The sequence below is a fragment of the Ciconia boyciana genome, chromosome 2 (assembly GCF_034638445.1).
Source record: "Ciconia boyciana chromosome 2, ASM3463844v1, whole genome shotgun sequence".
Taxonomy (NCBI): Eukaryota; Metazoa; Chordata; class Aves; order Ciconiiformes; family Ciconiidae; genus Ciconia; species Ciconia boyciana.
This window is the reverse complement of record NC_132935.1, coordinates 14,677,611-14,692,502: the sequence shown is the minus strand read 5'-3', so window position 1 is coordinate 14,692,502 and position 14,892 is coordinate 14,677,611. Positions and strand designations below refer to the sequence as shown.

The following is a 14,892-nucleotide window of genomic DNA, read 5'->3' as shown; positions in this document are numbered from 1 at the left end:
AGTTCCTAATAGGAAAGGTTTGATACCAATTACCAAATGCCTTCTGTTTTTTTAAGACCCTTTCAGTCATTTTAGGGACTATTCTCAGTGTAGAATTTCCAAAGGAGCAGCTAAAGTTCCCTTGTATCTCTCCAGTGAGTGGATATTTTGGTGGGATCCATCAATGACATAACAGCAGTGGAGAGGCCTTGGGATGTTATTCTGTGAGAGGAAGGAAGTGAGGACAATCAGAGAAGTGCAAAATGTTACTCTAAAGAGTTACAGAAATACAAAAAAATATTCAGGAACCCAGATTGGTGCTATGTTTTGGTATCAGTGCCTTAAATTCACAAGTAAACCTCCTCATAATGCTTGAATTTCACTCAGCCTGCTTAGTTGTACTCACCAGGTTAGCATTCGCCATGATTTTCAATGGGTGATCTTGCCCACATCTGCATAATCCCACTGACATAGGCCTGGGAGCCAGTTTGGACAGTCCAGGCCTTCAACACACAACAGTTTTAGTCAGAATATTTTGCTGTGCGCAACATGCTCATTCAGGGCTTCCTCCAGGGTGTCCTACCTCATGGCTGTCTCTCCCACGCTCTGACTTGGGAACTGTTGCCAGAAAGAGCCACCTCTGGGGACTACTACTTGTTCCTAATAGCAACCGTACCCATTCTTTGATAGTGAGTGGTCATCCTCCTGCAGATCAGGGAGAAGGAAGGGTGAGATCTGAACAGAGTGATTTGATGCTTGAAGAACAGAAATCCTCCCACTTGAAATGTTCAAAGCCATTTAGGACAAAGAGCTGAAATACTTTGTAAGGGGTAGCTCTGCCCTGGCATTGGAATTGGTTAGGTCATAATTTCCTTGTTTCTCTAATTCTGCGTTCTTTTATGTACTAATCAGCTCTTCATAGTTGTGGCATACAGACAGCACTTCCATGCCTGGAGATAGCTATATTCCTTTGTGTTTCCTGGGGTAAAATAAACTGTTTGAAAAATAGCTGGTTGTTCAAGTGAGACGACTGAAGTGTCTATCTCTTGTTCTGCTGTAGTTGCCTTGCCAATGGCGTCGGATCTGCAATTGTATGATGTGTCACAGAGCAGCATGAGAGCGAAGTGGAATGGAGTAGCGGGTGCCACAGGTTACATGATCCTATATGCTCCCCTCACAGAAGGATTGGCAGCAGATGAGAAGGAGGTGATGTATTGAGCTTTCATTCGAATAGCAATTATTCAAAAAATAAATCTTTTAAAGAATAAACTAGTACATGGCCTTTAACCTCCCACTTGATCAGCAAACACTTTGGGTTTTTTTTCCATGTCTGCCTTAAATACTGTATGTGTTACAGACTATGAATAAAGTGTAAGTACCAGTTGATTATTTTTATGTCATTGCCATAAAAATGCAACAATTTCAGCTGAATTAAGGTGACTCTTCTAAAATGATACATGAGATGATACTGTATCATCATATAGAACTAATACTCAAAGGAAGAAAAAATAAAGTAAAACTAAGATATTTTCAAAGTGTGTTATCAGAAGAATATGAAGTTTAGCCTTTGTTCTCATCAGGACCTTTAAAGTAAATACAATTTACAGATGTGACATTTATTGGTTTTCTTCTAGTTCTGTTCAACTTTTACTTTTAAATTTAAAAATAATGCCTTCCATCAAAAGTGATTTTTAGAAGGTATTTTTAGAAAGAAAAGAAGGTGGGACAAGGTAATGTCCAGTCTTCTGTCACTAAAACCAGTAGATTTTTCTAAAGTTGCTAGCATAGTTCCAATGGAACTTCTGGTCTGGGATTTATAGATTTTTATGCTCAAGTTTCTATATGTATAATTAAGATTATGTACAACTTCTCTGTTCAAGCAAGAACACTGAAAAGCATGCAGGGGCATGCGAACTTGTGGAGAGTGTAGGAAGCTACTGAAAGCTCGCATAGACTTGTGCTCTCTGCTAAATGAGTGGCTGTGAGCACATAATTCTGTTAAAAATGGGGCCTCCCTGAAAACTAGCTGATTCAGGAGGACTGAGCCTTACCCCAAAGAAAGACTCTTTTTCAATAAATAAGTCAGTCCATATTAATGTGGCTCTCAGTGAAGAGGTGGAAGAGGAAAATGATACACACCCTAAACAGCAACAAATCTGAATGTCAAGGTGCATGGAAATCAATTCCTCCTGTGAAATTTCAGTCCTGTGTCCAAAGATGAAACAAGGTGTAGCTGGGAATGAAAAGGTCTTAGTAGCTGCACGTTCTAGAGAGGACTATTCTGTCATTGCTAATATGACTAGTTACTTTTAAAGTCCTCTTACCTGTATGTTGGCTTTTGGCATTTTGACAATTTTGTTCTTTTGGTTATTGTGCAAAATCCCCAAATCTTGGGCCAAGTACCGCAGGCACAGTATCGGACAAATGCTCAGCAGAGCATTTGATCCCATATCTAATTTCAAGTGTGTAAATAGTATTCTTCCTCATTGTGAGCTAATTTGGAATTAATAAATAATGTCTCTTTTTTATTCATGGTGTTTTTAGATAAAAATTGGGGAGGCCTCAACAGATCTTGAACTGGATGGACTATTGCCAAATACAGAATATACAGTCACAGTTTATGCCATGTTTGGAGAAGAAGCTAGTGATCCCCTTACAGGACAAGAAACTACATGTAGGTAGCACATATCTATATTCACTTCAGTGTTAATAAAACTTCAGAATAGTCTTTGTACATATGAGAGCAGACATCTCATTTTAAAATCTGATTTGAATAGTCCATAGGGCAAGGTCTTAACTGTACTTAAGCTCCTCAGTGCGAATACTTAATTTATAGAGGCTGAGGATGTGAGTTTCTACGAAACAGCTTGTTTTTGGAACAGGATTGTGAACTCTTCTGCCTTGTTGGTAGTGGTACTGTGGATATCCCTGTTGATCTTGGTGGGACTACTGACGGTTTTCTGAACTTGCTGAATGTGAATGAAGGTCACCACATAGAGCTAAATTGAGACTGCTCTGTTTAGCCTCCTGTAGCCAGAGAACCAGGTGTGTGGGTGAGCCTGCTCAGATGTAGAAGTTCATTCCTCTGGCTCAGTAGTAGTACAGACAGAAAAGAAGCAAAGACAAGCTTTCTGTGCAACCCCTGCTGCCTAACATCTGGTAAACGAAGGGTTTGAAAGCGCCTGTGCACTCATGATAGATGGTGTGTTTTTAATAAGCAGCAAGAGTTTCGCCAGCTAAATTCTGTCCTCTGCTAACTATACAGAGCACTGTATGTCAGCTCTCTAAATAGCCTCAGCATTTGGAAGACAAAGGAATTGAAAATAGGTGATTGTGCTGCTGAGATATTTCTGGGACTGTATTCAGTGACATCTCTATTGCTCCCAGCAGTGGAGTGATTGCTTCCTCTTGTTGTGTGCTCTTGGCATGAGTAAGCCAGTGTGAAAGTGACTTACATTTAATAGGTGAGAGAAGTTCAGGCATGGGAGTGGTAAGAAAAAGAAGGGCCGGAGCAATTGCTTGTAAGGTCAGCAACTAATGGTGGAAGAAGCTCTAGGAATGCTGTTTGAACTGGCTCATCTCTGAGAGGACAGTTGTAGACAGACAAACGCCAATAGCGAACTACTGCAACCTGGGCATGTTTGTGGACTTGAAATGAGTATAGAAGATTCTTAACACTTGGAGAATCAAATCTTTAGCTCTTTGTCCCTCTGTCCCTTTCTCCCTCTGTTTGTCTCTCAGTCCTTCTCCTCCTCCCCGCCCCCCCGCCTTGGTTTTGGTCAATATCTGCCCAATATCTGGTTTTCATTTATCCTAAACAGTAGGTTATGTAGTTTATGAGTGTGCCAGCCTGAATTCACTTCACATTGTATGATCTTGGAGGCTGCACAGCTCTAAACCTGGCTAACACATTGGATGGAAGATCACATGCAAATTCCAGATACATTGGCACAAGCTGAGGATTCATGACCGCAGTGTTTGATCACAGAAGCTAGTAACATATGTTAGTCAGCCCATCATCACTGCTGTTGCCAGACCAGAATAAAAAAAACCTAACTACCCTGCAACCTTCACTTATTTTTAGGGTGACTCAATGCAACCAACTCTGACTGGTCTTTAGCTGTGTAATATGAAAGAAGATTGATTCCAACCTTCCATATGCAGCTATTCAAATAAGCCCTCTTCTAACAGGCTTTGATTGATCAGGCAGTGGGGCAATCTGGGAGGAAAGCAGGCTCTCGGTGAGCACACCTGTCCCACATGGTCAGTGTTCAATGGTAATGTCTTCCCTGTCCAGATTCAGATTTAAGCTAATATTTTTTTTCTTTCAGTGTGATTATTTCTGGCTTCCGACTAATGAATAGACTACCTGGTATTTTCTTCCTGGAGCATATATCTGCCTGGGAAGTGATCTGCCTAATTTGCAGTAGTATTATGTGTAGTACCTGATATTCTGTATTTAGTAACTAATATTATTTTACACACTATATCATCTCAGTTACTGTAGCGAAACCTTTCTCCATGCCAAACAGAGGTATGATCAGCAAGCTCATTCTGGGGTGGGGTTTCTTTTTGGAGCCAGGATTTATCCAAGACTCACTGTAAATATCACGGAACTCTGGCAGCAGGACTGCCTGTCTGGTTGAGAGCAACGTTGTCAGGAGGCTGGTTCCAAAAGGAAAGAGCTGAGACTGAAGCATTTTGTGGTATGGCCTGGATGGTGAAATGAAGTGCATTCCATGACTGACAGAAAGTAGAAAGGAAAGCCAGCACGTGATACTCCCTTCACTAGACTCTGAGGAATATATTGAATGCCAGAAAGTGTGGCAAACCCATCTAATACAATTCCAGTGTGTTCCCGTCTTCTCTTTCCTCATAGCCAAGTTGACTTGACTGTTCCTAAGCTGGTTAGGTGTTTGCTTGCAGATTCTGAGTCGATATATGGCCTGAGTAAAGATCTCACATAATATACGGTTTTTTTATCTTTTGCTTTTTTCCCATGTGCTCTTGTGTGAGGGAAACAGCTTCTGAAGTGCTGATATTTATCTGTCCACATAGGTTGGTGAGGAGTGTGTGTGTGAAGGCAGGATGGATAGAGAAAGGTTTCAAAATTCAGAGGAAATTAGCAGATGTTGGGCTAATACAGAACCTACTGCTGAGAGTAACAGCACAAATTGCTTTCTCTGGTGTGACAGAAAAGGGGATGCAGTGTGAGACGTTCTTGCATGACCTTGTTTTCATTCAGCTTATGACAGTCAAGGAATATATAGTTTATAAATATGGCTTTAACTGGGGTTGCTGTTAGGAAACAGCTTCTTTGTGTAACAAAAGAGGAACGGTTAAGCAGAGGTAAAAAAAAATTAGCATCTTTGGAGATCTTCTGAGCTAGTTATGCTTTTGCACAAACTTACCCTTATGTCAGGGACTTTTAGGACTTGGAAAGTTTTTTGCCAAAATACTACTGTCATGAAATATTTTTGCTGGGTTACTCATAGAAAACAAATGCATGTAGGATAAAGATCTAGTTGAATTAAATTACTTTACAAATACAAACACAAATTTATTGCAAGTATTGTGTAGGTTAGATCTTGCTATGATACCTGCTATGAACAATAACGTAATTTCTTTCTTTTTCAGTATTAGTTGAGATGTACTTAGCAAGACTGAAAGTTCTGTTTCAGCAAAGAGCTAAGCCATTTTACCTGCCTTTAATTACTTGTGTAGCTCCATTGATATAGGTCTTTTAATATAAATATTGGTGATATAAATTTTTGAATGGAAAATGTGCTGTTTATTTTCAAGACGTGAAAAATTTCACACCTAAAACTTGGAATTGCTTTCATGGTTTTATGTCTTTCCTTTTCAAGTGCCTCTAAGTCCACCAGCAAACTTGAAATTTTCTGATGTTGGACACAGTAGTGCTAAGCTAATATGGGATCCTGCTTCCAAAAATGTAAATGGCTATCGCATCATGTACGTTAAAACAGATGGAACAGAAACCAATGAGGTAAATTATTAGCATTTCTCTTCCCTTAACTAATCTCAGACCTCCCCAAACTTCTGTAATTATTAAGGGTAACTTTTATAAACAAAAGCTACCTTGCAAGCTGTAACAAAAGATTTGCTAAAGAATTCTGAAACTTACTGCAAATAAGAGTTTGCTAAGTATTGGGTACACGTTTGGAGTGGATCATAGGTGGGGGGGACAGTACTCTGAACTTCTTACATACCAGAACAGTCATTGCTGGCGCACATAAACTGAAGGAAACTACTCAAGTGAACAATGGTTTGTAGGTGCAGGATCTTGACTAAATGTACAGTATGGAAATATTTATTCTTGATTCAGTCCAGATAACAAGTCTTTCAATATATCATACATCATGGACTCAAGCTTATTCAAAAAGACTATCTGAAGGCTTTGCCACATTTTCTTAACATTTATTGCTTTAATTATATGTTGAAAACTTGCTTCCTAGAAACAGGATTTGGCTTGAACAGAATGATAAGATGATAACAAGATGTTCTAACTTAGACTCTTGCATTTAATAATTTACTTATGAAATATTTAGTTATGCCTTGTTACTAAAGGTGCTTTATGATAGCTTTTAGCAGCATAAATTCTGTGATAGAATGAAAACTGGGATGGAATGATATTGATACAGAAATCTGAAAAAATACAGAAGAATCTAAAAAAAAAATAAAATTGCAGTAAATGAGTCCAATTGTTAAAACAGGCCAGATCCCTTATAAAATAAGTTGTCATAGATAACTTAGCCCTCCAAAAAAGTCTTCAGTAGTAGTTATGTATAATTATGTTTCTTCTGGGACATATCTGGCTTTTCATCCATACAAGATGGAATATTTGTATTAAACCTGAAGAAACTGTTCCCAAGTTTAGAAGAGAGCATACCTGTGCAATGTTTTGTGTCTTTTCTTTCTGCTAAGTCCCTTAAAATTTAAATTAGAAATCACTTGACCTCTTCCTGTTGATTACCCTTAATATAGATAATACATCTGGCTGTACTCACCACAATGGTATTTGAACATCTCAGGCTTGTGGTAATATACTTTATAGTGTGAGTGAATGTTCCGTAGGTTTTTATCTATCTCTTAACTTTTCCTTTATGTCTGTTCAAAGAGCAGGTGGCAGCTTTTTGTTTGCTTTGCATTGGTAGCATTTCCCCTGTGGTGCCAAGCTAACGTGACACTGAATAGTTGGACTGATAAACTGCCAGTTGATACAGCTTTGAGTTTTGTATCCCCAGCAAAGTCATGTTAACTGCAGCCTGGATAAAGACCAGATGAAACTGTCATCTTTTCTCTTGACAAATGTTAAACGTAATGGTTTATGCAATGATTATCCACGATAAGGGACTGGATTCAATAGCCCCAAAAGTTCCTTCTCCTTCTGGGTTCCTGAACATGCAGTGCCAATATGTTAGCTAGTGAGTTAGGTTTATTAAGGCTGAATTCTCCTTTTCCTTAGTTTGTCATAAACAAAATTTTCCTTTTTTCTAGTTTGTCTATGTTAATTGATTTTGTCAGCTTTTATGGCCCTGAATTAATACTTGTGCATAGTTTCACAGAATTTCTCCATTAATTACATGACATTCTCCTTCTGTATGATCATTACCCAGCAGAATTTCAGACACTGATAATGTAAAGTGTGTGATCAATATCTGTTGCAAATTATTCTTTCTCTAGGTGGAAGTTGGTCGTGTTTCAACCCATACTCTAAAAAGTCTGACACCCCTTACAGAGTATACTGTTGCTATTTTCTCCCTGTATGATGAAGGACAATCTGAACCACTTACTGGAAGCTTTACCACAAGTAAGTATTGCCAAACTTTTGAAGGCTTTCCAAGAAGAATTTTTATACTCTCTTACTTTACTGGAAAGTAAGACCAGTAACAGCAAGTGTCTCTGGTTGTGAATTCAGATATATGGAATGCTTTCTGTTATTTTCATTGGAGTTTTAGGCTTCTTTGCTCCCTTATTATGGGGCCAATTGCATCCTTACTCATGGGAGTCATCTCTTGACATCATGAAAACATTTGTGTGGATAAGGTTCATTTCTTAAGTCTTTCCACAATCTGCCATTTTAAAGCATCTTTTATTGTAATTAGGTAGGAAAGCGTTTGTCTCCCCAGCGTTCTGAAGCATCATTCAGTGTGATGGTATTTGTCTCTCCAGCTAAAGTGTGATGAATTTTGAATCATACATTTAACCAGTGAACTATCTAGGCAATAAAGGGTAGAACCTTATATACATACAGAGAAACTGGAACACCAAAAGGAGAAAATATAAGACATTTAAGGCTCCTGTAGTCCATTTAGAACAGTTATAGCTTCTGTAACTGTAGTTCTGCATTAAACAAATGGCACTGATGACACTTATTAATGCTTTCCAACATAACAATGGAATAGAAGGACTTTGAGGGAGGAAAAAGAAACATGAGGTGGAAGAGGAAGGAGAACATACATGTACAGAACAAGAGGTTGATACTTACATGCAAACTGCAAATGGAAATGCACACAGAGTCTCTGGAAAGGGCAGAGATTGGGACTTTGCTTTGAGGTAGAGGAAAAGAAAAGAGCATAGTGCACAGAGCTCTGAGCAAAGGAGAGGCAATGAGTGTTGCATGGAGCTCCTTCAGTGGAGAGAGGATAAGGAGGCTTGTCCAGTTAGAGTAGATAAAGAGCATGTATTGTGCATATTCCCCTCCCCCAACTAAAAAACACTTCCCTAAGTACAAATAAGTGTGCAAAGAATCTGCAGCGCCTTTGTTATCTACCTCCCATGTTATACTCTTTGTAACAAACTGCAAGTAAAATGGTACGTGCTTGACGTTGCCATCTATGCAAATCTCAGAATAATTTACTCTCACTTTTCTTTTGCATGATATTTTGCAGAAAGAGTTCCAGCTCCCCAGCATTTGGAAATTGATGAAGCATCGACAGATAGTTTTAGGGTCAGCTGGAAGCCCACCTCCTCAGATATTGCTTTTTACAGATTAGCATGGATTCCTTTGGATGGGGGGGAATCTGAAGAGGTGAGTTGCCTTGACTTTCTGAGGGTGTGAAATAGAAGAGAGAATTGCATTCTGAGCACACCTATGCTGCAACTTCTGTGAATTAAATATGGCCAATTGACTTACAGAAAGATCTGCCCCACTGCAAAGGTCTCTAAACCAAAATCAACCCAATATTCCAGTTTCTTTTTGAATAATCTTTGTGAATAATCAATCTAATCTGTAATGTGCCAACTGCCATAGAACTAGCATTGCTGTTTGATGTTACTTCAGTTTTTAGAGGTTCATGTTCTTCACTTTGCTGGGAAGGTGATGGCGGTAGCTGAGCCAGAGCAGCGATATCCTCACATAAGGCTCCACATTTGTCTAATGTGCTGGCCACAGTAAAATTGCCTGTGAAGCCTTAGTTATGTAATGTTACAGAGGGAAAAGTTTACACATAGTTAATTTACTAGATTGTTCCTTTATTCCTCTTTATGGATCTTTCTCGTTTTCCCCCTCATGCTGTATTTTTTGCTCTAGGATCTTGTGCGTCTTCTCCATAGTGCCACTTTCATCAGTCTCAATTTTTAAATTATTTTTCTTCCCTTTAGCTTTTCCTGTTTTATTCTCTTTTTCCAAGTAGAAAAAGACATTTTCTCTCCCTTTCCCAAATTTTCACCTTTCATAGTCTGTCTCATTTCCTCTTTCCCTTTCTTTCTTTCTTTCCTCATTCTTTTGGCTTCTTTTGTACTCCTCAATCTTTAATGACTCTCTCAAACGTCTTGTTCTTTTTGCATCAGCACTGTGAAGAGAGGCCACATCCACAAACTGTTTATCTGGGTACAGAACTCTGTTGGGAAGATGACATTTTCCACCTGGCCCTAGGTTTCATGCATTGTTTTGCCATTTATTAGGGCAGAAAGCAGTTGTTCCAGCTTAGGTTATGTGACATTTTTTCTGTAAATTTAGCTTAGCCTGAATCTTTCCTACCTTTCACGTAGTGAGAGGTAGTCACGCAAGAAAGAAAGAAATTACAGGAGTGAGCAGGGGAAAGGAGGAGTTGGCAGATGAGTGAGTGAACACAGGTGATCCCCTAGCATTTTCTCCTGCAGTAGGTGAACTGATTTGTTTCTGTTTAAGTTCCAGTGAGTAGCTGTCAGTGAATCCCTTTAAGCCGTGTGCATTTTTAAGTGAGATTTACGATATCTGTCTTCTCTGAGTGTGAAAATAAATGATCAAGAAATATTTGAACTGTTAAGGTTCCACTTGTTCATTGTATTCACTAAGAACTGCTGGAGGCCCTAATATTTTCGTATGGTGAAATATTAAAAATACCCGAGCTGCTTTCTTGTTCTCCTTGCATGACCTCTCTAATGGGGTCAGGCCTAGGATAGCACAATACCTCCAGGCTGTTGCCTCTTTAAGCTTCTTTCCCAGCTAAGTGATCAGTCATGCAGAGAAACGACATGCACTCCCTCTGTCTTTCTCCCAAGACCCAACTTGCCAATTAGCTGAGTGAGGTCAGGGGGTGGTGGTGAGAAGTACACACCTCTTGGCTTGCTTCACCCACACTGTTGATGGGTGAGGAGTGTTTAGTGGGGTGTCAGTGCTAAAGAGCCAGAGAAATTTAAGAGTGACCTTTTATTTCTAGGTTACAGTAGAGAATGCATGCTGTTATACTTGTGCGCTTGTTACTATTCTTGCTTCTGTTGTTTGTCCTCTCCACTTGAAAGTTCAGCACTTTGTGTTCTTTTTTGTGGTCTTCTCTGTGGGCTAAATTAGCAGGGAGTGGAGGGTGATGGAACTTATGCTTCAGAAAGTATGCCAAAGTTATGTATAAGATTGTAACTATGTATAGATATTTTATAATGATTTGGTATATGACTAGAGGCTCTGGGGAACTGGAAAGGAAGGTGTTACTTATACCTACTTAGTATACAGCTAGATTCACTGAAGCTTGTTTCTGAAATTTTCCCAAGAAAATATGTGCCAGAAAGTGTGCAGCATGGGGTGCCTAATTCATTATTTGATAGTTGTAGAAGGCATGGCCCCAAATAATTTCTTTCTGCTTTTGTTTTCTGTATCTGAGTTCAGAAGGTCTGTGATTGTTTTATGGGTCCCTCTTCCCCAGGACCAACTCAGGAAATCTCCTGTGGTAATTAAAAGGATAAAGTGTGATTCACTGTTTCTGCTAACTGCTGTAGTAGATTTTATGCAGCATATATCTATTGTTTTAATTCCATTATAATTCTTACTTTGATTCTGTGTATACAGTGGCCACCTTTAAAAACTTGCCAGTGTTATCCTAGAGAAAGGTTGTTTTATTGTAGTATCTGTGTGTGTAACCTAAAAACTATTCCCAAAACCAGTCGGCCCATTTCACCAGAATTACTGCTCAGGCTCCTTGCATTCTGCTTTACAGTCCCTTTAGCTACAACTCCTGTCCATCTGTTGATCCCTTCCAATAAAATAAATGAAACGCACAAAAATCTGAAGTGAAACCTTCTGCTTACAGTTAACATTGCACATGTGAGTCTTCTGCTGCTGTCATAGGTAGAAATAAGGAAAATTACTATTTAAATCACCACACCATATAGCAAACTTCTCATCAGCACATCTCCCCTAATCCCCAAGTCTGCAGCAAATGTTCTTTCAAGTTGCATTCAGATGTGTGGAACTGTAACTCAGGTATAGAAATTATATATTTTATATATACATAGAAATTATAATTCTGGTATAGAAACAGCATTTTGTAAGGCTGTGGAGATGCTGAATACGTTTGTCATAACAGTGCTTGAATGGTAGAAATATGAATGAAAGTTAATCTACCCTGTTAAGTTGCTTTCATTGATTAATGTTTTGATTTTTAGTGATTTTCAAATGAAATGCATATGGTCAGCTTTAGCAATTAATTAGTTGTGGGTGAAAGTATAAGACTACACATTAGAATAATCAAGCTAGTCACAAAATAATAAATACATTTTAAGTATTCTTAACAGCGTTTTTTCCAGATGTACTCTGTGATACTTTTTATTCCAACATAGCTAATAAATTCTTTGGGCAGATCTGAGTGTAGATTTCATTTATTTTAAAGGAGCATCCATTTTCCTTCTTTCATTTAAGTGAATTTATATACATTAATCAAATGCAGAACTGATTTTCTTTAATCTTGCTGTGTTACTTAGGTTGTCATAAATGGCGACACAGACAGTCATGTTATTGAGGGTTTGTTGCCCAACACAGAATATGAAGTTTCTTTACTGGCAGTATTTGATGATGAAAGTGAAAGTGAAGTTGTTGCTGTTCTTGGAGCTACATGTAAGACAAACTCTTGATTGTAATTTTTAGAGATGTTTAAGTGATTTAAATTTAATGCATATATCTTATATTTAAAATATAGTCCATCTTTGGGTAGCTGTAATATTGAAGAATGCAGTGGTTTAGCACCCGGGCTTTGCTGACTGTATTTTTTGCTTTTCTTATTTAATATTATGTGGTAGATGGTATTGAATCAAAATGACGGTTTGGCTCCCTATCTGAGCTGAGTTATTAGTAACCTTTGGATCTGGGTAGATATTCTTCCATCCTACATTTCAATATTTAGTCTTTGAACAGGGTTCCTTGTGAGAAGATATATTAGATTGGGGGAGAGGGAGTGTAAATGTTTTAAAGTAAATAATTTACAATAATTTCATTTAAGAAGTTTGGCATTTACAGTATCCCCTTTTCTTTCTTATTTATGTAATTCATACTCACTAGAGGTGAATTCACTCTTGGCTGAAATAGGGGTCCAAAAAGCTTACACAGGCATCCTGTGACATTAACATGGAAGTAACAAAGATAAAACTTGAAAATCGCATGCAGTGTATATAAAATAAGTTTATAATTGAAACAGTGGCCAGCATTTCAGGTAGATTGCTCTATCCATTCTCTTTTTACGGATAGTGACGTGGTTAAGTAAACAACTATATTTTTCATGTGTAAATTCAAAAATTTATTTGATTCTTAGTAATGTAATTGCAGGCTTAATCTTGAACCTTCTGTTAAGACAAGAAGCCCTTACTCATCCAAATGATGCTCATACTGCTTAGTGTTGCTGAGCGTACTTTCTGTTTTTTACATGGACAGAAGTGAAGCACCCTTAAAAAGCTTTTGATTTAATTAATCTGATAACCTTAACAAATGGTCAGTGGAAGTCATTATGCATAGTTCAACCAGAAATGTGGGAAACTATATGCATTCTTATTTAAATTGTACAGTTTATAATTATGTCTTATCTGTACATCTAAGTTCTAATCCTGCAAATATATGTGCCTAAAGTAAAGCAATTGAATAGTTCCCTTGTAGTCTCTGAAATGCCTGAAGCGTGTGGGATACTTGTAGGTGTGAGCACATAGTTTCATTGTCATAGTTAGAAGTACAAGATAAATACTGTGGCTTCCATGTCTTGTTGAATTGTTAGTGAGCTGAGTATTGTTTTTCAGTTGCAAGGACTACCACAATACCCACCACGGTGACTACGACCAGTACCACAACTTCTAAGCCCACCACAGCAGGTAAACAGAGCAAATGTCAACAGTTTACATGCCGAATGCAAAGAGCTAAGGCTCCCCACAGGCACACCCACATCTAGGGGCAGGGAGCTGTGATATTACCAAGGAGCTGATAACCCCAGTTCCTAATGGTCCATTCGGTCAGCACACTGCCATGGCAGATCTTGTGGAGGTGTAGACCCCAGGCAAAGGACATCACCGGTGAAAGATGTGCACTGTCGCGCTCCTGCACCACCCTTCTGCGTGTGGCCAGCTTCCTGCATGTGCCATGTATGGATGAGGAGCCAACCTATAACACAGCGTAGGGACTCTGAATGATACCAGCGATATTACACAGGAATACAGAGACTAATTTGGAAAATTCAACTCTCTTTTCTCTTTCCCTTTATAATTATGAGCTTGGAAACTCTTCAGAATCTTGTTTAGTTTGAGTGTTCTGTTTGTTTTCTCTGGAATTAGAAAACTGACTTTTAAGGAACAACAGTTCTGGATTATTTCTCTTCTGTAGCATTCCAGCTGCATTGGAGTTTTGATTATTCTAAAGCTCCATAAGCCGAGTAATGTAAACAAAGCAGATGGGGTAATATATGTTAAGGGCAGTATAGGATAACTATTATTTTATTAACTGGTTAAAGTTTTTATGTTATTAAGCCCAAATGTGACTGAACTACATGTGTTTGCCCCACCATGGATCTGCAGACCCACTGTGACTTCAGTAGAGCTTGTAGCTACTTGGTGATAATTAGCACAATTTTAAATCTAAAAATAGAGTTGAGAAAATATTAATTAAATATTTTTGGCTTTAGTTTTTCGAACAGGAATCAGAAACCTTGTTATAGATGATGAAACAACCTCAAGTCTGAGGGTGGTATGGGACATTTCAGATTACAATGTTCAGCAGTTCAGAGTGACCTATCTCACTGTGAAAGGTGACCGTGCTGAGGAAGCGGTAAGAATGGTCTGGATGGGTTTTGTGAATAGCTTCATAAGCTTGAAAAGTTTGTTTAATAATTGATAAGGCATGGTATCTTCTTATATGACACTTCTGTTGCGATTAGTAAAAGATCCGTGTTTGGTATTACTGTGAGATTGAACTTCAAAGTTTTAATCATATAGCACCTGCTGCACTGCAGGCAACAGCAGTCAAATGTAAGATCAAGGCCCAGACACACAGATGTTTAAAGAAGTCAGAGGACAGGCAGCTAGTCTTTTAACTATTTTTCCTGTATTTGCAATATTTGTCTAAGCTTTTTGGGGTTTTTTTGTTTTTGTTTTGGGGATTTTTTACTCCTAGGCCTTTTTCTATCCTGAGATTGTGTTTTAAGAACTCTTAAATGTTTGTACAGG

The 14,892-nt window shown here is 38.4% G+C and overlaps 1 protein-coding gene across 8 annotated transcripts in view; it reads left to right on the top strand.

The window, feature by feature from the left end:
- COL14A1 (collagen type XIV alpha 1 chain) overlaps positions 1-14,892 on the top strand; it is a 126,266-nt gene that overhangs the window by 47,448 nt on the left and 63,926 nt on the right. For all 8 annotated transcript variants that reach the window (XR_012040753.1, XM_072851963.1, XM_072851962.1 and 5 more), the window contains 8 exons: positions 1,040-1,185; positions 2,524-2,653; positions 5,847-5,986; positions 7,684-7,810; positions 8,892-9,031; positions 12,178-12,310; positions 13,477-13,548; positions 14,352-14,494. Coding sequence is in view for 7 of the 8 variants with exons in the window: in XM_072851963.1 (XP_072708064.1) it covers positions 1,040-1,185; positions 2,524-2,653; positions 5,847-5,986; positions 7,684-7,810; positions 8,892-9,031; positions 12,178-12,310; positions 13,477-13,548; positions 14,352-14,494 (1,031 nt within the window). In the remaining variant the exon portion in view is untranslated. The remainder of the gene's footprint in view (positions 1-1,039; positions 1,186-2,523; positions 2,654-5,846; positions 5,987-7,683; positions 7,811-8,891; positions 9,032-12,177; positions 12,311-13,476; positions 13,549-14,351; positions 14,495-14,892) is intronic.